This window comes from Camarhynchus parvulus, chromosome 5 (assembly GCF_901933205.1).
Source record: "Camarhynchus parvulus chromosome 5, STF_HiC, whole genome shotgun sequence".
NCBI lineage: Eukaryota > Metazoa > Chordata > Aves > Passeriformes > Thraupidae > Camarhynchus > Camarhynchus parvulus.
The window spans coordinates 13,981,602-14,005,690 of record NC_044575.1 but is presented as its reverse complement, the minus strand read 5'-3'; the positions used below and the strand labels follow the sequence as shown (position 1 = coordinate 14,005,690).

Sequence of the window (24,089 nt, the reverse complement as noted above, 5' to 3'; positions counted from 1 at the left end):
ATCTTACACCCTTTTCCAAATCATCTTGAGTTAGTCCATACACCTTTCTGGATCAAAGTGGTAATTTCTGTAGGAATACTTGTATTCCTGCAGAACACAAAAGCCAAGATGCACACCGAGACCACTTGACTCCAGATAATTCTGGCTCACAACTAAAGGATAAACCCCCCATGGGTAAAACTAGTCTGCGAAAAAGTCTGCTTCAGGATTTGATTCCTTCCAGCTGCAAATGCCAGTCCTACAAAGTACTCTGTAAAGACATTGCTTGGATGTAACTATGGTCCCTGGCTGCAACTACTTTTGTGGAGAAGAGATGAGGCAGGAAGGAGGGAAGTTAAATGAAGAGCAGTTTTAACTCCTTAATATCTTATTGTCCTGTAACTCAAAGCTACATCTGGATGATTATGCACATCTGAGAAAGGTGCTGCTGGATGAGAGAGAGCCTCACCTCAGTCTGCACCATGAGGGGCCGGTGCATGCGGAGGTCGTACACCACTCCGTACACATCCACGGTGTTCTCCATCTCCATCTGCTGGATCAGGCGGTCGATGGCGATGAATGTCCCCTGTCCTCCCGACGCCAGCGCTGCAACGACACGGACAGGCTGTTTGTGCTTCCTCCCAACCACGTGCTCACTGCTGGCATGACAAAAAGCCAGGCAAGCCAGGATGATGCCTCCTACTATTTCAGTGGCATGGGTAATAAATCTTGGCTCTCACCCCCACCAAGAGGGGCTTCTCAGCCTTGCCCATGCACAAGATTTATATACAAGCTCTTGAAAGGACATCTTTCCCAGCTCAGTTTTCCAGGCTAGGAGAGATGCTCTGTTCTTATGACGTTTTGTATCACTTCCTTTGCTACCTACACAGCACTGTTAGTTTCTGAAGCACTGGGCAAAGGTTTTAGCTTGGCAAGGTAAATAGCCCAGGTCCTTACATAGAGAGACTTTGGTTTTAATCCCGCTGAAATGGAATTGACTGTAAAAAACCACAAGACAAAAGTGTGCCTAACAGAAACACCTTCTTCCTACCTGCAGTGCACCAGAGTAGGAGAGTCCACTGGATTCTGGCTGTTGTACTCATGGACAAGGTGCCTGAAGTTGATGAGAAGGTCTGTTGTCTCTGGCACGCCGTGATCTGGCCAGGAAGTGAAATGGAATTGGCGCACCATGTGGCTCTCGGCCGTGTTGGACTGCAGGAAGAGTAGACATTATAAAACTAACAAAAAAGACAGTGAAAACTGGCTTCAGAGAAGCGACAGTTGGGCTTCCTGACACATGTACTAGGCTAAGCTCAGCTTCATCAAAGATACCTGCTACAAGTGCAGTGATTTCACCAATGATATTCCACTTTCCCTCTTCCTTCTGGTGTGGTAGAGAATACTTTGAAATAATTTCCTTGTACTTTATGCCAAGCTCATATCTACTGCATTGTATTTACTGATGATAATAATTGTTTGGTCCAGAAGATATTAGAGGTATCTACATAAGCACAAGGTTATTTACACATTAACAACCAACAACCAAGGCAGTCCTCACCTTTTCTACAGTGAAGTCCCTTATTGTCCATTCTGGAAGGACAACTTCTGAGACCATTGTCACAATAATGTCACCATAGCTCTTGGGTTGTTTGTCTGGCCAGTACTGCTCACATTTTGTCTAAGAAGAGAGTTACAAAGTTAGACACATTGCACACAACAATGAAACAACTCACTTTTAAATAACCCACCACCTGAAGCAGGGCTAGAAAGCATGTCACTCTTCTCAAGGGCTATTCCAGGGCAAGAGAACATCTTCCAAAATCATTCTTTAGAGAGAAGAACCCACCCTTAATGACAGTGATTCCACAACCCTCCTGAGACTATCTATTCTGACAGTCAGCAGATATTAAAAAGCTAAAAAAAAAACCCCAAAAACCCACCACCCAAAAATAATTGTGCTTTTTTACATTTAGAAAACAACCAAAAGGATGGTTGTTAAAAGACAGTGGCCAGTCTCCAAAACACTAAGGTAACAACAAAATTAGAAGAGATGCAACTGCCTTCAAGAGACAATTCAGTATTGATAACAACATACCCGGGCTTGTTCCACGCATTTTGTCAACATAACAATAGAGTAGATACTCTTTTCCCAAACCATTTGCCAGAAGTCTTCTATAGTATTGGGTAATGGACCCTGTGCAGCAATAAATGCCTTCTTTGAGTTATAGCCCTAAGAAGAAAAAAACAAAATAAATGTGCATATATATATACACACACAACATCAGTGAGAAATAAAAGCTTATTTTAAACATCATTATGAGCCCTTTTGCCTACATCAGAAAAATACACATTATATTTCATTTCAGCTAATGAAGCAACTTACAGGCATATAGTTTGCATTAATATAGTCAGTTCCAGAGCTTTGATTTGAAAGTTTAACACGAGAAATATCATCTGCAGAAAGAAAAAAGGAAAAGAACACTATGAATTTTTGAACTGGAACCTTTCAGAACAATATCTTTTTATGTAATACATGGTTTCTAAATAAAAGGTGTTCAATATGCATTTTAAGAATAAGAATATAACCTTAGGAATCATAAATAGCAGTAGGCTTCAGAAAAAGGAGTGGCCAGGATAACCACTCAAACACAGATTATTTTGGTTTTAAACATGGTTTGGCACTGCTAATTTATATATTTTTAATCCAACACAAGATTTACTACAGTTTTAATTACTGGATATAAAGAAGTGATTTGGCTCCAGCTGCCATGGCAGCCAATCTTTTTCCTCCAAAGCATCCTTAAGAACCTGTCACTGTACACTTTTCAATTACTTCTGACTCTCTGCTACATTGGGATGCCCACCGGCAGCTTGGCAGGGCTTAAACTCTTACTTGATCTGCAAAGCTGGCCAGCAGGGTCTGAATATTTCTCATAGCTTGCATATTTATTTATGCGTGGTCAACTGTTATCCTCTTGTGTTTTCAACCTGGACTGCACATTTCTTACAAATGGAAAATTAAAGTTATTTAATTAAGGGAAGGTTCTTTAAAGAAGTTTTCTGAAGAAATATCTTTGAGGGAAGGCTCTTTCAGGTGTGTTTATACAGTCATTTTGGGAAAGTAGCAGCCCAAATTCATTCATTTGGAAAATTATATTTGAAACTTCTGGGTACAATTAAAGCTGGATTAGCCAAACCCAATGGGTTTCACTTAAAACTCAACCAGTAGAAGATGCAAACTCAAAGAGAATAACTCACATGGTAGGACATTGTTGTATCTATTTTTCCCCCTGTTCTCAGGAAGTTCAGCAGCAAATTTGGGCTGATGAACACCAGCAGACTTGAGCTCCTACAATAAAAGGAGGATTCATGAGCACCTGGTCCTGGTTTAGCAATCATACAGAAATGTGACAAACAGAAAAGTAGTCCAAACCCTTGTGTCCTGTGCTGTAAAAGCAGGCATGTTAAACTGGGACAAATGTCAATAAAAATCATCCTGTTACAGAGTGGGAAGGTGACAGTGGCAAGTCTTTTAGAGAAGGGATTAATACAGAATGTAGGAATAGCAGCATGTTTAAAACCCACAGATGGACTTTAAAAGCCTGGAAACACTTTTGTGGAAACAGACACTGATATCAATGGCAGCTCCTTCTGGCCCCAAGGCAGGGAACTCCTGCATAAGCTCTGCAGACATTACAGGGAGAGAGGAGCAAATCATGAACCAACATCATGAACCAACTGAAGGAAGCAAAATCTGAGAGGAAGACAAGGTGGAGCACCAGCCTGCGAAGTACAAAGAGACAGAATTTGAAGAAGAAAGTCAATTTGAGGAGATGAGAAATGGAATGAGATTCTTTAACAGCAGACATGACAACACAGAATCCTCCCTGACAGTTCCTTCCTGTCCTCTGTTCCTTACAGCAAGTGAGCTTTAGCACATTTCATAGAAAAACTCTTATGGTCAGTAAGCAAATCATAATTGCTGTTTCTCTGACTGAGCTATTCACAGGTGTGGTTTGCACATCACACCCACGCACTGAAGAAGTCCATGAGATTAGCAACAGACCTGTCTTGATATTTATAAAAACCCCAAAACAACCCAAGATGAGAAAACTGAAGTGCAGAAAAATTATACAGTGTCCCCTAGGCTAAATCTGTATATGACTAGGGCAAAGATTTCTCTGGTGAGAGCTCTGACAAGTAGGCCATGCCACAAGCCCATGGTCAGAGATAATAATTCAGGACAGGAAGTATTTATCATGCACTTCAACTAAATTCAGAGCTGCATAAGGGAAGGGAAGGCTATACACACAGCTTAATCATCTCTACAAGAAAGGACCCTTCTTTTCTCCTTCAGTAAGCCTTGTGCATGCTCCATGGGAAAGATGATTTGTCTTTCCAAAAATATTTGTCATGAAGCTCTCTCCCCAATGAGGGCACATACCTCATACTCTTCAGCAAAACCACAGTTGGAGTCAGCTTGCTGCTTCTTAAAGTAGGACTCAAAGTTCTCCACTTTAATCATTTTTGATCTAAAATGAGAAAAGCGACATGTCAGCAACTGGTGTTAGGTAAATAAGCCATGAATTAATTCAGTTAATGTGTTAGAAAGTATGCTTTACTTACTTCTTGATTCTTCAGGAGAGGGTGAGGGGAAGAAAAAAAAGCTGATTAGACACATGCAGTTGTATTTTTCATTATGTGAATCTAAGACTGAAAGCACGACTGTTAGTTGCAGCCACAAAACAGTGCACTTACAGGGGACAGGGTAGCAAGCATAGCATTTAACTGCTCTCTTAAATCAAGGAGAGAACAGTGCATCCTTAAGGACAGGAACATCACACAAGGTGTCAGCCAGCTGCTTACTCCCATTGGACTGACCCCATTCCCTGGTGTATTTTATGCCAACCATCAAGACTACAGAGATGGGATCCCATGGGATGTTCTGGCCATGGCTTTCCACCAGTACAAAAATTGGTGCCAGAACCAATAACATGATTCAGTTGCTGTGCCTGTGACTTCCAATATACTGTGGTTACTCCCTCCATGGGCAGCTTTGACAATCACAACATTATCTGGATGAATGGCTCAGCACAAAGTAGTCATTAAAAAAAAAATTCAGATCACAGACCATATTTTGCTTTTTCGCATTTTATCAACAATTTTAATTGTTCTCTCAATGTGCATGAAATCTATTTCATTCAAACCCTGTTTTTCAAAACCATGTGGAGCATTTGTGTGTCTAATAGTGATTCATGAAGTGAACGCTCAGATCTCTGTGGTGGCTCTAGAAGTCTCAATCAACATGATTATTTTTAGTCTGCATGCTGGCATCTTTCAGCTCCACGAGGAATTAATACTTCAAAATTCTCTATAAAACTGCACAGAAAACAAGTACCTGAGTAATTTTTGCAAATATCACTTAAGCTCAGAAAATATCAGGAAAAAAGATATGGACTTACTTAATTGGAGAAAAAGACACTTCAGTATTTCTTTTATCTTTCCTGTAAGGTGAAAGAAAACAACACAGGTTTACAGTAGAATTCAATGGAATTTTTATGAAATTTCTTATCTGTTTCCTTGTGCCTGTTGAGAACAATTTCTTTTAAAGCATCTTATTGTGTGGAAAAAAGAAACCAAATTTCTGAGGCAAACTTTTACACCTGGAATTAAAAAAAACACCAAAAACCCAAAGAAAAGCAACAAAAAACCAAAAAAACTTCACCCTTCTTTTAGTGATGTTGTGCACTGGGACTGCCTCTTTCTGTTGGAACCAGAGTATAAAGCCTGGACACAAAGGACATATTTTGGTGGAAGATGTACAACTGAGGGATCTGCACCACTAACTGATAACTTAGGAGAACTGCTGCTAATCCTAGAATCCCTACAGGGACTCTAGGATTAGCAGCAGCGATGTGTCAGTCATTCAGTGGTAGCTGAATGAAAATAAATGTTGCTAAGCTTTAAAGGAAGCTCTTCCCAAGGCTGTACACAGCAATTGGACACAATTGTAAAAATAACAACAGTTACATAAAGCAACTAAGAAAACTGGACTAAGGGCCCTATGGCTAACTCCACATAAAGGATGGTGAGAAGCAGGAAAAAGCCTTTGGGCACTCTTACATCCCAGATGATTTGAACAAGGTTGGAAACGGACACCAGCTCAAACTCATCAGCTTCTGGGAATTCCAGAATAGAAGTTTCATGTGACAGGCCATCAAGCAATTAAAAAGAATGACTGATGGATAATTTAAAATCAAACCATCTAAGGTACAATTATACGAAATTACTTTTAGCACAATAATTTGAGATGTTTGCTCACTTGTGACTGAATGACTTCATCACTATTCATGAATGGTGAAGCACTGGCACAGGTTGCCCAGAGAAGCTGTGGATGCCCCATCCCTAGCAGTGCTCAAGGCCAGACTGGAAAGAAGCTCTGAGCAACCTGGGATAGTGGGAGGTGTCCCTGCCCATCGAAGGGGGGTTGGAACTGGATGATCTGGAAGGTTTCTTCCAACCCAAGCCATTTTATGATTCTATAATTCTGTTCTATGAATTAAAATTTATTTTGTTTAGCTCTTCTCAACTGATAATTTGTAACTATGGGCTTAAACCAAGTTAATAAACAAGAGGTTTGATACTTCAACTCTAATCTGTAACATACAAACAACATTTTAATACAAATATTTTAAAACACCTTGACAGCCACGTATCATGACAGACAGAGCCCTTTTTAGGAGAAAAATACTGAAGTGAAACACTGGTGCTCCTGAACACAACCAAAACAGCAACAAACACACATTACCTTCTCCTTCTCCAGAATATGAACCCTCCTACAGCGACTACAGCCAAGATAGCCAAGAGGCATCCAATAACCACTCCAGCAATAACACCTGATAAAAGAGAAAAGGTATTACTCATTGTCCTCTTCTGTAACTCCTAACTGAATCAACATGCTACAGTAGAACCTTGCAAGCGACTAACCAGGCATGCTTCACTCTACTACAATATCTTGTCTTTACTGTCCTTCAGCAGTACCAGTATTGAAATCTCCTTAAGAATAATAACCAGAGCATGTTAAATTAATATAAAATTGGGATCAAAGGACCAGTATCTGCATTTCAATACACCTGCTTCTAGTTTAACAGAACTGTGAGACCACCAGTTGCTATTTGCCACTTGTTGCTACACCAAAGTCTCACTGTGTCATCCAATCCCTTTTAGCAAGCCATGGCTTTTGGCTACTCCTGTGGTGGAATCCTATAAGGAAAAAAGGGGTCACCTGCAGAACTAGCAAGGTATGAGTTTACAAAGCAAATCTAGAAAGAAACAGTTCATACAGAGAAACCAACAGTGTTTTGATATTATGAAACTTGCCATAATTAAGGAATTTCCACACACTGCGTATGTGCCAAGCCGCCTGTCCTACATTTGACATTAACTATACCTGGATCCTGGGGCAGTAAGACCGGTTCAGAACAGGGTGAAAATGATACGTAACTATCTTCCCCCTCAATCACGTCATCCGTAAAGGTTATATTAGTGAAACCTGCAACGCATGCCCTGTTGAAAAGGAAGGAATAAGAAAAAAATAAACCCAGGTACATTACAGGGTTTTAATAGCCTTTAGCAAGATCTGTGATCTTTCCATTAGATGATCTTCTAGATTTCAACAGCAGAAAACTTAACAAAAGGGTGGTTTGAAATAAATACCTGTATGAACGAAGAGGGATCAATGGTCCGTTTTCGTAGCCATACATTGTGTTTCCCTTGCCTACATTAATGATGTTTTTATCACTCTGAGAACGGGAAGAATGCGAATCTGCCTGCTCTGTTTTTATGACATATGTAACATAGGCAGTTGTTGTCTTCTTCTTGAAATCTTTGTATGTCTTGTTCAATTTTAACTTCAAAGACTCAGAACCTTCAGGAAACAACAAGAACATGGATATAATTAATCACCTGGTTTTGTATCAACTGGCACAGTGGCAGAGATGGTCACATCAACTACAGTTGTCATTCCTCCACAAGTACTGCTTGAAATGAAAGGCTGAGAACAACAGATAATCTCAGAAACCTCTTTTACTGCAGTGAAATCTACTGCACCACCTCTCCCCAGTGTTATCTATTTTAATTTTCTATTGTGTTTACTTCTAGCCTGTATAGGAGCTTCTGAATAAAGGTGCATGAGTGCTGGAACCAGGCACCCTCATGGACAGACTTCACCAGCCAAGTCAGCTTTAACCATATGTGTTCTATCAATTCTTTTATGTAGAGAGTAAAATGCAAATGGTGTAGGAAAAAATCCATCAGTATTTGTGCTACCCAGAAAGCATAAGGCCTCATTCAGGGTGACACTAAACTTGTCCTGACCTTGTTCTATCCTACAAGAAGTCTCACACCAGAACTGTAGGAGACAAAAGAGGTTATTTCTGCCTTTCCTTGACATAGACAAGCACTGGACAAAACAATGATCAGAACAATTTCCCCTTCAGAAGATTAAGAACAGTCTACCACAGTGAGCAGAGATCAACAGGACATCATTTGCAGAACAGGACCACTTTACAGTGTCTGTTCTTATAGCAGACAAACCCTAGAATCTTGAGGCAATTATACAGTTGAGGCACATGTAACCTAAGAGGTGATAATAAACTCAACTTACCAGTTGTCCCAACAACTCAAGAGCAAACCAACTGACAAATCTTCCCAGTGCTGAGGCAGGACAAAGAATCTCACTCATTTGACAGAAGTTTGCTCTCTACTGACTGTCTTTACAAAGCTAATAATTCCTTCTAAAAGCGGGTATAATACTGAATTCACCTTTAAAAAGGAGAAGCCTTGCAGGAGTTTCTGAAAGGTGGAAAAGCTCTGGTAAGTTTTCTAGAGCTGTGCAGACAAGGGGTGATCTACCACCAGCAGCAAAGCTCTCCTCAACTTTAACTCTGCAGCAACAGGGTGCAACACAACTCTTCCAGAGCACTAACTTGGTCTCATTAAAAGCAGATGAGGCTGCAAATAATTCAGCTGCCTAGAAATGGGTGTTCAATACTACCTGAGGTATGCTATGTCTTGTCTTGTCCCTAGTTCCCATTCCAACAGAAGGTAAATCCCTGGTTATAGCTGCAGCTCCTCTTAGATGCCTTGAATACCACCCTACAACATTTCAAACAGCCTTAGACAACAGAATAAAGCATTGAGTATTTCTTACACAACGGAATAAAGTCCTCTCTGTCTATCCTAAAGGTAACCATGACTGGTTTAGAACAGAGAAACACATCTCAAGAATATTTGTGCTATTTCAACAATAAGGCTGAAGAGATGCTTGGCTGTGAGGCTGTCTTCTGCTCCCACCCCAAAGCACTCACTGTAAATTACAGATGTGGGCAGCCTTTCTCCCTTATTTCTCTCAGTCTCATCCTACAAATTCCTCCTTGAATACCTTCCAATCCAAACCACACAGAAGAATACACCAGTTCTCCTTGTGACTAACCAGGATTGGCTGAAGTTACAAGCAGAGCCGCAGGCAAGAGCCTGGCATTCAAATCAGCAGTTTTGGGGCAGGTGAGTAGGCACGTGAAAAACAGGAATTTTCTGCACTGATGTAATGTAACACACACACACATATATACACACACACAAACATGCATTTCTTGGATGTATATTGCATGGAAAACCACTGAAGGAAGATCTATAATCAAAATTCTGCAAAATTAATTTCCACTGTTGTAAAAAAGAATAAGCATGAATGTCAACTCCCACTTAGCAGAAACTGTCTCCATCAGGTGCCTTATTCCTCCAGTGCACTGGCAAAAATGAACAGTTGTTCAAGTAGAACCTATGCTGCAAAACTAAGTTCCTTAATTTAGTGTTTTATCACTAGACATTCACCTATCAGAGATATTTCTCAGTTCTCTACTTTTCCATGGAATTTAACTTCCATTAATGCTGTCAATGATATTTAAGCCTTCCACCCACATCCCATCTCTCTTAGTTAAAGTGTTTTGGGCAAAATCAGGAAAAAAGCTCTTTTCCTTTTATGACCTTACTGCATGCATCTTTCAGCTGAAGAAGAATGGGGAAAAACATTTCATATTCCAAAGCTGCTTCTATTAGCCGGTCTGAAAATTATTCTGTGGGGAAAGAAAGGACACTACCCAATCTTGGGGAAGGAATCACTGGTAAATTAAGGTGGCAACAGCACAGGGGCAATACATAAGAGATTTATGTACAAAGATAAGTCAGGCAGGAAAAGACTGAGTGAAAACAGGCACCTCCTGAAAACAAGGAGTGACTTGACTTCAAGCAAGGTATCTGCCTCATGATTTCTGAAAAGTGATTGAAACTTCTGAGTCTGCCTTTTCTTTAACTGTTTAACAACTATTTAGAGTGTAAAACATAATGCTGCCTGGTAAATTGTTTCAGCTACATGATAATAACAAACACCTTACTTTGATCTTCTGTTGTAATCATTACTGCATAGGCTTCCAATGGACCATTCAGTGAATCAAAATCAGAGAATTCAACAGACAAAGAGCTGTGACTGACGGCCTTGACTGAAGGAACTTCAGTTGGAGGAGGTGGGTCTGCCAACAAAAATGTTGTTTAGTACATTAAGCACTGATAAAAGTTTTCCAAACAAGAAAAGGCTGTGATATCAACACTGTTCACATAATGCATATTTATTGTGCATCACATTAGACTATGAATTAATATAGTGTTCTATTCATACTCTGCAGGCTGATAATGTAGTGCATACCAAGTCTGGTATTCTGCAACCATGAAGTTAACATTTTGTCATACAAGTATCTTTCATGCTCAGATCTTAATGCTTACCAGTAATGCTGGTGTGACACAACTTGTCCACTGGAGAGCTTTCAGAGCCATTTTGAAGAGTCATAATAGTAACATTATAGGTGCTGAAAAAATTTAAATGTACTATTTGGAAGGTTTGCTCGATGCCTTCTACCGTGCAGCGTGAAGCCGAGTCTTCTCGTACTACCTCAGAAGTACTTATATTATATATTTTGATTCTGAAGCCAGAGTTGTTACCAAAAGGACATTTCCACTTCAGCATTAGGAAAGGCTGCTTGGCCACTGGCTCACACTGAAGTGAATCCACTGAGATAGCAACTGCCAAAAGAAAAAAGAATAACAAAAAAGGAGTAAGAAATCAAGCCTTGCCCTTGGAAAAAGCTGTGTATGTGTATTTTATGTGTATAAATGTTTGTAAAGCTTCAGTATTACTTCTCCTTTTAAAAAGATGTCTACATGGCACCTACTGCCTACACAAGGACCTGTTACCCTATGAGAAGACAACTATTTAACACAATACACAGACCTATTCCGTGCTCTTTACCTCCTCTACAGACAGGGTTACAGGGAAAATTTAGGCTGATTACCTAGAAAGATCAGCAACATTTTCAAAATACCATTCAACCCGTTAGCATATTACTCTAAGAACATTTTAGAGTAGTATGTAGACTGCCACTAAATGCCTCTATAATTATGTAAAACTCTTAGTGGCCAACACATAACAGAATTGATCTAATCTCTGTCCATTAAGAGCACAGCAGTAGCCCTCCTTAAAAGCAGCAACTATAACAAGTCAGTTTGGGCGAGAGTCTTCTAGGATGTAGTATAAAAACTGCAACCTTATGACCAGATACAGAAAGATACTTAAAAAGTAAAGTAGCAGGAAGACTGAGAAGAAATGTACCCCTAACTAAACATTTTGTAAAACTTGGCCTTCAGGACCAAAGCACTTATAAATCTACAATTACAATAAACACCAAATTTATTGCCTCTCTTTGTAATGAAGTATTTGGTACTTTCAAATACAGGGGTTATAGACTCATCTATTAAATTATTTTATTGTTAGAAGGGGTATTACTTTAAGAAACTAAGGAGAAGCACAATTGTGTACCAGAAGAAACAGATTTAGTAAAAATAGATGTGAGTGACTGGAGCTTCCTTCTACTGCAATTTATAAATATTTATTTTTCTTCAGTAACACTGTCAGCTACTCCTACAAATACAGGGAAATTATAGGAGATTACAGACAAGCCCTGGAACACCTCTGACACTTGGTGACAATGGATACCTGGTTTCTAGAGGAGTCATGACTTTTGACCTCTATCCCGTAGGAACAGTTAGATGAAGTATCATCAGTGCTCCATGGGAAATGTCACAGGCCAGCATACTCTACCCTGCTAAGGAAAAAAATGCTGGGCTCTGTAAAAGTCATGAGAAGACTCCAGAAACTCAGCCAAGCAGTACTTCCAGAGTACCAGCAACTCTCCAAGCCAATCCCAGAACCCCTTTGGAAAACCCACTCAGGAGCTCTGAGCCAGATTCATTTCACCTCAGTCAAAATGGGATAAAACAAAAGAAAGGAGAAGGTAGCACACGAGGAAACAAGGCATCACAACAAGGAGGAAAAGTCACAATGCCTAGCATGAGGAATGCAGAAGTAACTTAGCCTTCTCCTATTTGCTGATGGGCTGAGCAAAGCAGCAGGGCTGACAGCCACACCATCCTGTGCTGCCCGAGATCAGCTGCATCCATGGGCCCTCCAAAGGGGGAGGTTCCCAAGGCACGATGCACACTCTGTGGGAGACCTTCCAAATGAGAACCTGAGGGCTTCACCCAAAGAGAGGGCAACAAAACCCCCTGCAAAGCTCCCCCTCCCACACATTACCATTGCTGACTCCAGGCAGGCTGTGTGCAGCACTTCTGCCTAACATAATATTGTATTTCAAACCCTGGGCAGGTGGGCAGAGCCCTGTGCTCCACAGCAAAGCACAGGCTACTAGGAACAGGGATGTGAGAAACCATGACTTACACGTATACCGGTCTATGGACACTCCTTCTCCTTCTGTCTCATGATCAGCTGCTACAGCAAATACTGTGAAGTTGTACAGTGTCCCAGGGGTTAACCCAGTAATTTCTGCTTCAGTTTCATTGGATGTCACATTCTTCACAAATGTACCATTGACAACCTCTATCCTGTACGTGTAGGTGTCAGAAGCGCTGTCATTCACCACCCACTTTAAGGTGACAGAAGTCACACCAATGGATTCTGCCTTGAGATTGAGAACCCGGCTGGGCCCTGTGGAAGGCAAAGCAACAACTTGTTAATGTGCAAGAACAGCTGCCCACAGACATGGAAACAAGGAACACAGCCACACCAGGACCTCACTTCCGTCACACCACTCATGGTGCAGAGCGTAGGATCACCTCAACATCACCAGGCATTCCTGGAGGCTTTGGCACCACTGGGCAGCTAAGACAGAATCGATGGAATGTAACCTTGAGTGGCATTCATCTCCCTTTGACATTCTAAAGCAGAACATTTCATTACAATGCCACAGCTCCCAGGATTTTGCTCAGAAATTCAGAGATGTTTGTCAGGAGAGATAAAAGTGGGGGGTTAGTCTGGAGAAAGGAGGTGGTGGTCCATCTGTGTACATCAAAAGGTAAGGAACTTCAAACGTCACTGAAAGAGGAACAGAGGTGGTGAAAGGTGGCAAAGGAGCAGCTTGCCTAGGTCGTGCCATGAATGTACTCCTGAGCCAGTGTTATCTACAGCTCATTCTGCTTCAGCCACAGGGCCCCAGATCACAGTATGCCTATATGGGAGCCCTTAAAAGAATGTTCTGAAGCCCCGATCCTCCAGGATGTGAAGGCAACAAATGCACCCACAAAAATCCCAGGCCAGAGATAATGTTCTTGGGAAGAGTCCACTGTGACACAGTTCTTGGTAACCAAATTTAACAATCATTGTTTTAGAGGTGTTTGTTTTACTTTGCTTTTTCAAAGAAGGTGACGTCTCTTTCACACAAACATCTCTGACTGCAGGCAGGCAAAGCACAGCAACTCTGCCAGCAACATTTAAATTTCAGGCCATGTGCAGGTGGGCAGAACCCTGTCCTGCACAGCAAAGCACACACCATCAAGAACAGGGATGCAAGAAACTGTGACTTACTTGTGTACAGGTTTAGGAGACTTCCCTCTCCTTCTGTCTCATTATTAGCGGCTACAGCAAATACTGTGAAGTTGTATGGTGTCCCAGGGATTAACCCAGTAATTTCTGCTCTGGTTTCATTGGATTTCACGTTCTTCACAGATGTATCATTTGTACCATTGACAACCTCTATCGTGTATGTGTAGGTGTCAGCAGCACTGTCATTCATCACCCACTTTAAGGTGACAGAAGTCACACCAATGGATTCTGCCTCGAGATTGAGAACCCGGCTGGGCCCTGTGGAAGGCAAAGCAACAACTTGTTAACCTGCAAGAACAGCTGCTCACAGACATGGAAACAAGAAACACAGCCACACCAGGGCTTCACTTCCCTCACACCACTCATGGTGCAGAGTGCAGGAGCACCCCAACAACATCAACAGGCATTCCTGGAGACTTTGGCATTAATAGCTAGGTAGCAGGAAATTGAGAATGAGCTGTCTCAAGCATGACTCATTTTACTTTCACAGGCAAAGGCAAGAGGGGCACAGGCCTGCCCAGTGCTACCACTTTCAGGGTTTCACCTGGCAAAAAGGTAGGCAGCAAGGAGAGAACAGTGGAGGGGAAAGATGCCAGTGGTGCAACTCTGTTCATCAAAATACAAGGAAGATGAAATACCACTAGAGGAGGATTAGTGGTGATGAACCAGACACTCTGCTCCAATCCTCGTGCCCTGCACTTCACTCCCATAGAAGAGAAACCATCTCCAGACCCTCTGGAGACACTGTCTCCTGCTACCTGTTTTTTCTGCATTTTAAAAAGAGGGGAATTAGCCATTACAGACAAACAGCACAGGGGAGAGAGACTTTTGGGCATTGACTGGTCATCTAGGATCATACATACAGGCACATTTCAGGAAAAGACAAATGACAAGAACATTCATGCATTTTCCTTCAAATGCACTGCGTGGAAAGATCAGGCTGGGCTACTGCCTTGGAAGCCAGCTCCAAAATGGTCCATCCAACACCACATGTCAAGACTTTTAATACTCAACAATGGCAAGGAACTGGATGGACAAAGGAGTTCTTCTGATCTAGCACTGCCTGAATCCCTCTCCGGGCTGTACCACGATGGCAGCTATAGGTCCCCAAATCACACAAGTTCACCCGGTATAAAATGCTCTTTGTGAGAACCCCTTAACATGAGAATCTCAGGCCCTCATACTCTAGGTAACAAATGCAAATGCCCCTTTCACAAATTCGCAAAAGACCAGTGCTCAGGGAAAAGTCTCTTCTCCTTGCTGACAGCAGGCTTTACCAATAGCTTTCTACCAGGGCAATTCTGCTTTTACACTAACATCCATCTCTAACTTGGAGATTGGCCATCTCCAGCTCCAGGATGGAATCATCACCTCTGCCTGCAACAGTCTTAAATTACAACCCTTGGGTGGGTGGGCAGAGCCTCATGCTGCACAGCAAAGCACAGACCACCAGCAATAGCAATGCAGGAAAATGTGACTTACTTGTATACAGGAATATGGACACTCCTTCTCCTGTCTCATTTTCAGCTACTACAGCAAATACTGTGAAGTTGTACAGTGTGCCAGGGATTAACCCAGTAATTTCTGCTTTGGTGTCATTGGATTTCACACTCTTCACAGGTGTATCATTTGTACCAGTGACAACCTCTATCCTGTACATGTAGGTGTCAGCAGCGCTGTCATTCACCACCCATTTTAAGGTGATAGAAGTCACACCAATGGACTCTGCCTCGAGATCAAGAACTGGGCTGGGCCCTGCGAAAGACAAAGCAACAACCCATCAGAAAAAAGAAATAAAGAAGAGCCACAGCCACATTTCCAAATTCCACACAGAATGAACATCACTTGGTGCCAAGCTTCACTTCCCTGTTTCTGGCATTCATGCTGAGGCATCTCTGGAAAGGTCATAGGAGCTTTGGGGGATATTCTATCTCATTTCATATGCAACAATCACTTGTTTCCACAGTGGTTTTCCAGACAGAGAAACAGATGGAAATCAGGGAAGGAAACAGTCCAAGCTGATCTTGATCTGTTTAACTCAAAATTGTGCCCATGAGTCTCAATTTGAGATCTTCAGCCTAAACTCTCCTCAATACCAGGAAAAAGAAATGGGCTGCTTGAACAGGTCCAACAGCTGCCTTAGGGGGCTGTGTCTGCAAGCCCAACTCAGCACCAATTCCAGACAGAAAAAACTCACTTCAGGCAGCTTAGACAAGTCTACAGACTCAGTAGCAGCTCCAGGACACACTCCTCTAAATTGCATTGTAGGGAAATTGCCTGTTCTCTTTGCAATTCCGAGCTACATATGAAAGTAGTGTCTATTCCTATCCCATCTATCTAGTCTAGGAAAAAGGTGCCCTGGCAAAAAAGTCAACAAGATTGGCACCACGCTTGATAATGCAACCCTAGGAAGAGAGTCATTCACAGCTTACAGGAACCTCAGCCCCCAGACTGTGCAAAGAGCTCAAAACAATTTTTAAGAAAAAAAAGCCTCAGTGACCGTGGCACCACATCCCTACACAGCACATCTTTTGGTACGAGCTGTGGCAACCCACTCCCAGAGGTGTTGTGAGGTGTCTAGTCAGCCCTCAAGTGTCTAGGAGAAGTCATGCTGTGGTAGCAGCTGGATCTCTACAGAGTCTTGAGCAGACATGCTGAAGAAATAACTGATTTACAGTGGCACATGCAAGGACAGAGACAATTTCACTCCTTTTGCAAAGATCGCTGCATTCATGCGCGCACACAGCTGGAGCAGAAAAACAACGTCACAACAAGAAACAGGACAAAGCTGGAAACCCAAAGTAAGAAAGCAGAGCAATTTGGTACAAACAGCACAGTTACTTGCAATTGGAGGCACCATTTCCTTACTTGTATACAGATTTCTGGACACTCCTTCTCCTTCTGTCTCACGATCAGCTGCTACAGCAAATACTGTGAAGTTGTACAGTGTCCCAGGGATTAACCCAGTAATTTCTGCTCTGGTTTTGCTGAATATCATGCTCTTCACAGGTGTATCATTTTTGCCATTGACAATCTCTATCTTGTACGTGTAGGTGTCAGCAGCGCTGTCATTCACCACCCACTTTAAGGTGACAGAATTCACACCAATAGATTCTGCCTCGAGATTGAGAACCCGGCTGGGCCCTGTGGAAGGCAAAGCAACAACTTGTTAACCTGCAAGAACAGCTGCTCACAGACATGGAAACAAGAAACACAGCCACACCAGGGCTTCACTTCCCTCACACCACTCATGGTGCAGAGTGCAGGAGCACCCCAACAACATCAACAGGCATTCCTGGAGGCTCTTGCACCACTGGGCAGCTCAGAGAGAACTGAAGACAAGCCATGCTGAGTGGCATTTACCTCTCTTTGACACTCTCCAAAGGAGAAGCTTTGGCCATCATTGAAGCAGAGCTCCCAGGGAATCCAGAGAGGTGGACAGGAAAGGGATGGGTACGGTTGGCAATGCAGGTGATTTCAATTTGGTTTATTGGTTGGGTTTCAGTTTAGTTGTTGTTGTGGAAGATTTTTTGGTTTATGGTGGGGGTTTGGAAGGAGTTTGGTGTTTAATAAGTAAATAAATAAATCAAGGCTATGTTTCTTCTACACATGAACCACTCATTCTCAGCATCTGGCCCAGGTAAGGCTGCTATTAAGTTACAACCTCAAGCAGGTGGGCAGAACCCTGTCCTGCACAGCAAAGCACACACCATCAAGAACAGGGATGCAAGAAACTGTGACTTACTTGTGTACAGGTTTATGAGACTTCCCTCTCCTTCTGTCTCATTATCAGCTGCTACAGCAAATACTGTGAAGTTGTATGGTGTCCCAGGGATTAACCCAGTAATTTCTGCTCTGGCTTTGCTGAATATCACGCTCTTCACAGGTGTATCATTTGTACCATTGACAACCTCTATCCTGTACGTGTAGTTGTCAGCAGCGCTGTCATTCATCACCCACTTTAAGGTGACAGAATTCACACCAATGGATTCTGCCTTGAGATCATGAACTTGGCTGGGCTCTGTGAAAGGCAAGACAACAATCTGTCAATCTGCAAGAACAGGTGCTCACAGACATGGACCCAAGAAACACAGCCACACCAGGGCTTCACTGGGCAGCTAAAAGAGAACTGAAGACAAATCATTGTGAGAGGCATTAATCTCCCTTTGACACCCCAAAACGTAAGCATAGGCCATTTCAGCGATTGAACTCCTAAGGCTTCCCTTGGGAATCCAGAGGTGGGCAGGAAAGCGATAGAGTAGAATGGAATATTTACTTAGAAGAGACCTAAAACTACCCTCATCCAACTACCTGACCATCCCACACCTCACCAAAAGTTAAAGGGTATTACTGAGCGTATTGTCTAAACGTCTCAAACACAGAAGGGCTTGAGGCACTGACCACCTCTCTAGAAAGCCTATTGCAGTGTTTGAACCCTCTGCCAGTAAAGCAATGCTTTCTAATGTCAAGCCTAAACCTTCCCTGAGGCAGCTTTCAACTATTCCCACTCATCATATCCCTGGATGCCAGAGAATAGAGATCAGCCTCTCCCTTTGCATTTCCCCTCCTCAGGAAGCTGAGGAGAACAATGAAGTCACCCCTCAGTCTCCTTTTGTCCAAACTAGATAAGCTCAAAGCCCTCAGCTGCTCCTTACAGGACAGGCACTCCAGCCCTTGTACCAGCTTTCTTGCCCTCCTCTACAGGCATTCAAGGACCTTCAAATCCTTCTTCAATTGCAGGGTCTAGAATCGTAGCCAGTATGCATTCAACTCCTGCATCCACACCTTTGATAAATATGTTGAGCAACCCTAGGACTGAGCCCTGAGGACAGCACTGGTGGCTGCTCACCAGCCAGACACAGTCCCACTCTCTGGAACCCTGGGAGCCCTGCCCTGCAGCCAACTCCACACCCAGCACACCATGAACCCCCTCATCCCACAGATGGACAACTTGTCCAGAGGATGCTGTGAGGGACAGAAGCAAAAAAACTCAGTAAAATGCAGAAAAACTACATTCACCACCTTCCCCTCCCCTCCAGGTGGGTCACTATACCACACACGTAAGGTCAAAAGATGAAATTAATTAAATGGAACTTTCCCTTTGTGACCCTTGTCGATGGCACCTGATGACTGCATTATTCTTTAAATACCTTTTAACAGAACTCAGTACAATCTCCTCCATAATTTTTGCAGGAACTGAGGTTGGTCTAGCAGGCCTGCAGGTTCCTGGGTCTTTCCTCTCACCCTCCTGGTAAACAGGAATAGCAGTGGCAGGCAGAGACCTCCCCAGGCTCCCAAGGTCTTTGGTAGCTGATGGAGAGAGGTCCTGCTGTAACACCAGTGAGATCTTTCTGCACTCAGGGATGAATTCCGACAGGCCTCATGGACTTGTGAACATTCAGCTGATACAGGTGGTCCCTCACAGTTCCAGTGTCCACAAAGGGAAAGCCACTGTCCCAGTTCTCATGGCCTCCAGCTCTGGGGATCGCACACACCAAGGTCTATCAGTATCACCAAAAACTGAGCTAAAACACACATGGAATGCCTCTGCTTCTCCTTCATCCCTATTAGGCAGGTGACCATCTTCAACAAGGATCAGTCCAATGGTTTCTTTAGACCTCCCCCTTGCTATTAACATATTTCAAAAAGCCTTTCTTGTTATCTGAAACAGCACTGGCCAGTTTCAACTGTAACTGAGCTCTGGCCCTTGATTTCTTCCTCATGCATAGACAAACCACAGCTCTGCAATCTCCCTGAGAGGCCTGACCTCACTTTCAGAGCTCATACAATTTCTTCATCCTCTGGAGCTCCACCAGGAGTTCCTTGTTCACCGAAGCTGGTTTTCTGCCCCTATTACTTGACTTTTGACATAGTGAAACTGCCTGTGCCTGTGCTTCTAAAAGGTGGTTTTTAAAAACTGAACAGCACACGTGGATTCCTAAGCCCTCAAAAGCAGATTCCCAGGGTAGGCTGCTAAGTAGTACCCTGAACAGCTTAAACTTTCCTGGACTCCAGGAGAGCAACTCTACTGTTTCTTTTTGTTCATTACAATGTAAATTTGAAACTTAGTCATTTAATGATCAACGTAGCCAAGTCAGCAACCTACCATGTCCCATGAGTCTAACTCTACTAAAAAACACCAACTCTAGGAGGGCATCCTTCCTAGCTGGCTCACTATTTGTGACAAGAAATTATCTCCCACATGAAGAGATACGAGGACAAAGATGGAGAGGAAGCAGGGTGGATTATGTTTGCCTGGATTTTCTTTTTAAAACCAAGGATGTATTCCTTCCACACATAAAGAAGCACACTGTTTACTACACATTCCAAACCAGGCTACAGTAATAAGACATCAGATCTATACACACAACAACTTTACACTTTAGCCCTCAAGCAGTTAGGAAGAGCTCTGAGCTGTCCACCATTTCCTTACTTGTATACAGGTCTGTGGACCTTCCTTCTCCTTCTGTCTCATTATCAGCTGCTACAGCCGATGCTGTGAATCAAGGCTGTGCTCCTTCTATACATGAACCACTCATTTTTAGCAGGTAAGGCTCCTATTAAAGGCTCCTATTATTACCTGGCCCAGGTAAGGCTCCTATTAAATTACAACATCTGGCAGGTGGGCAGAGCCCTGTCCTGCACAGCAAAGCACACACCACTAGCAATAGGGATGCAAAACCTTGTGACTTACTTGTATACAGGTTTATGAGACTTCCCTCTCCTTCTGTCTCATTATCAGCTGCTACAGCAAATACTGTGAAGTTGTATGGTGTCCCAGGGATTAACCCAGTAATTTCTGTTCTGGTTTTGCTGAATATCACGCTCTCCACAAGTGTATCAGTTGTACCATTGACAACCTCTATCCTGTACGTGTAGTCGTCAGCAGCGCTGTCATTCACCACCCACTTTAAGGTGACAGAATTCACACCAACGGATTCTGCCTTGAGATCATGAACTTGGCTGGGCTCTGTGAAAGGCAGGACAACAATCTGTCAATCTGCAAGAACAGGTGCTCACAGACATGGACCCAAGAAACACAGCCACACCAGGGCTTCACTTCCCTCACACCACTCACAGTCCAGAGTGCAGGAGCACCCCAACAACATCAACAGGCATTCCTGGAGGCTGCTGCACCACTGGGCAGCTCAGAGAGAACTGAAGACAAGCCATGCTGAGTGGCATTTACCTCTCTTTGACACTCTCCAAAGGAGAAGCTTTGGCCATCATTGAAGCAGAGCTCCCAGGGAATCCACAGAGGTGGACAGGAAAGGGATGGGTACGGTTGGCAATGCAGGTGATTTTAATTTGGTTTATTGGTTGGGTTTAAGTTTAGTTGTTGTTGTGGAGGATTTTTTGGTTTATGGTGGGGGGTTGGAAGGAGTTTGGTGTTTAAAAAGTAAATAAATAAATAAATCAAGGCTATGTTTCTTCTATACATGAACCACTCATTCTCAGCATCTGGCCCAGGTAAGGCTGCTATTAAGTTACAACCTCAAGCAGGTGGGCAGAGCCCTGTCCTGCACAGCAGAGCACAGACCATCAGGAACAGGGATGCAAGAAACTGTGACTTACTTGTGTACAGGTTTAGGAGACTTCCCTCTCCTTCTGTCTCATTATTAGCTGCTACAGCAAATACTGTGAAGTTGTATGGTGTCCCAGGGATTAACCCAGTAATTTCTGCTCTGGCTTTGCTGAATGTCAGGTTCTTCACAAATGTACCATTGACAACCTCTATCCTGTACGTGTAGTTGTCAGCAGCGCTGTCATTCACCACCCACTTTAAGGTGACAGAATTCACACCAATGGATTCTGCTGTGAGGTTATAGATCAGGTTGGATCCTATGAAAAGAGAAAAAATTTTTAACTTACAAGAATATTTGCCGACAAACAAACACATACAGCGCTCTCCTCTCTGCCGTATCCAGTCTCTGTAAAACAGAAATCAGCCTGGGAAAACAATAAAGCCACCTTTCTCTACTGCAAGGCACACTTGCAAGCTCTGCTGTCTACTGCAACTCCTCAAGCTTCACTTCACCTCTAGTAGTAAAGCTGTCTAGGTGCAGCAGTGATTTCTGTGCTGCTTCAGCTGTGAGCTTTATGCAGCGTGCTGACAAAGACTGGGACACACAACAAGCTGACATTTCTTTCCTGAACTAGATATTCCAAAGAAAGGAGCCTTTCTAGCTGCAAGATTCACACACCTGTTCTGTCCATATGTGACACAGAATGTTCTCTACTAGGCAGAGGACTTCAGCTGTATCCCATCACTCATGCATTTCAAATCTCTGTCACAGTGAGTTGAACTATTAACCTGTAACCTAAAAAGCCATAATAAGCAGGGAAGGGAGTCTGAGTCTAACTTGGATAAAACTATTCCAAGGCCATGCTGCAATCACAGCATGAAACTGCACTCCCAGTCAGGTGTGCAGATGCATTTCTTGGCCTCATTCTCTACTGCAGTAAAGCAGTTGGATTCATGCCCCTGCAATGCTGAACTAGTGCAATCATGATATAGAAGTGCAAAACACCCCAAAGATTCACATCCCAGTCACTTTCCAAACCACAAACGTGTTACAGTGCTTAGATCACCTCCTGTCTCATCAGCTAGTAATACGGCCACGACCCCTCTTCCACCTGCAGAGGTTCTGTTCCCACTGGCAGAGTTTACTGATAAATCATCATTACTACTGGTTGCTGGTTCTGCAGTTGCATTTTTTGAGCTGCAATCCTCAGTGCCTGAAAGAACAAAAAAATTGTCTTTACAATACTTCTCAACTTCCCATTTGCAGAAATACAGTCAGTTACAGATATCATGCACAGACCCACAGTCACTTCTGTTTTCCCAGTTCTATAGAAACCTCACTGCACATTTCCTGATTTTACCTCTTAACTTCTGTGAGATTATTTGAACTAGCTTCAAGTGACTGCCACATTATTTCAGCCATCCACTGACTCTACACATGGTTTGGATGAAAGCTACTATGACCTCTCTTTTCAGGACAGTTTTGTTTGAAAGCAGTTAAAACAACTTGCAGTAACACTCCATGTTTGTGTTTTCTTCATGTATTATCAGAAATTTTGTTTAACCTGGCATAGCAATTTTTCTCTCCCCCAAACATATTCCCTTCTTCCCCTCTCATATTCCCACAACGTGTTCCCACCAGTAAGGAACAGATATGGCTCTATATCTAGAGGCAGAAATAATACATCAATTTTATAGGCCAAAGCATAGAAAGCTTTGACTTAGACCCTAAAATTTAAAGGCTAACTCATTTAAATCTGATGTTCAGTATTAAGGTAGAATTTATTTGCACATACTTTCAGAAATATCTGCCACACAAAAACATGTTAACTTGGCCAGAACAGCATTTCTAAACTGAATTTCACTTCAGAAATTCTTTAAAGGCATAACTTTGTGTGTCCTTTGTTTTCGGAGTTTGTTTGGTTTTCATTGCCTTTAAGCACATTTTCCCACCTTTTGTGATTTTAACAGAACTCTCTACAAACTGAAGAGCAAAGGGATTTAAATACAGACTTTATATTTTAAAATATCCTTAAATGCATTTGTAGGTATTACAGTCACTAAAACAACTGAGTATATATTTTTAACTGCTATTTCTAAAAATTCTTTCTAGGAAGCTTTTTTTTTTAATACTTTGCTGATACTGCTTGATCTTTCTTAAAGTCAACTAAGATAAGGAGAGTTATATTTAAAAAAAAAACAGAGCAAGCAACAGAATTATACTTACAAGCAATTGTACATCTGACCTGGAAAACAAAAACAAATAATAGAAATTAAAACCACTGGAAGCTCAAATAAAATAAGGAGTGGTTTAATTAACATGATGGAGGAAAAAATCTGTTTTAAAAACTCCAGAATTTTTAATTTGCAAAAGACATACATAAACTTCAACTCACATAAAAATAACACCAAAAAATACATCAAACTAGTAGAAAAAAAATCTAAGCATGCTGGTTAAATGTTAGTTTCCACATTCTAAAAATCGGTAGTTTATTTTGTCACCAAAAAAAAGGTTTGAATAACATAAGTTGGTTATTTTGCACATATAAATTTATAAACCAAACCTATAAGATCTTGGTT

General features: G+C 42.3%; 1 protein-coding gene across 1 annotated transcript in view; it reads right to left on the bottom strand.

Moving 5' to 3' along the window:
• Positions 1-24,089, bottom strand: part of LOC115904602 (receptor-type tyrosine-protein phosphatase eta-like) — a 74,470-nt gene that overhangs the window by 3,912 nt on the left and 46,469 nt on the right. The window contains 24 exon segments of the mRNA XM_030950111.1: positions 449-565; positions 567-585; positions 1,031-1,191; positions 1,538-1,657; positions 2,075-2,209; positions 2,363-2,433; positions 3,238-3,328; positions 4,424-4,511; positions 4,606-4,614; positions 5,442-5,483; positions 6,788-6,875; positions 7,430-7,545; positions 7,696-7,906; positions 10,431-10,565; positions 10,816-11,112; positions 12,824-13,090; positions 13,967-14,242; positions 15,467-15,739; positions 16,853-17,128; positions 17,730-18,005; positions 20,679-20,954; positions 21,560-21,826; positions 22,577-22,723; positions 23,737-23,755. Coding sequence (XP_030805971.1) covers positions 449-565; positions 567-585; positions 1,031-1,191; positions 1,538-1,657; positions 2,075-2,209; positions 2,363-2,433; positions 3,238-3,328; positions 4,424-4,511; positions 4,606-4,614; positions 5,442-5,483; positions 6,788-6,875; positions 7,430-7,545; positions 7,696-7,906; positions 10,431-10,565; positions 10,816-11,112; positions 12,824-13,090; positions 13,967-14,242; positions 15,467-15,739; positions 16,853-17,128; positions 17,730-18,005; positions 20,679-20,954; positions 21,560-21,826; positions 22,577-22,723; positions 23,737-23,755 — 3,777 coding nt within the window.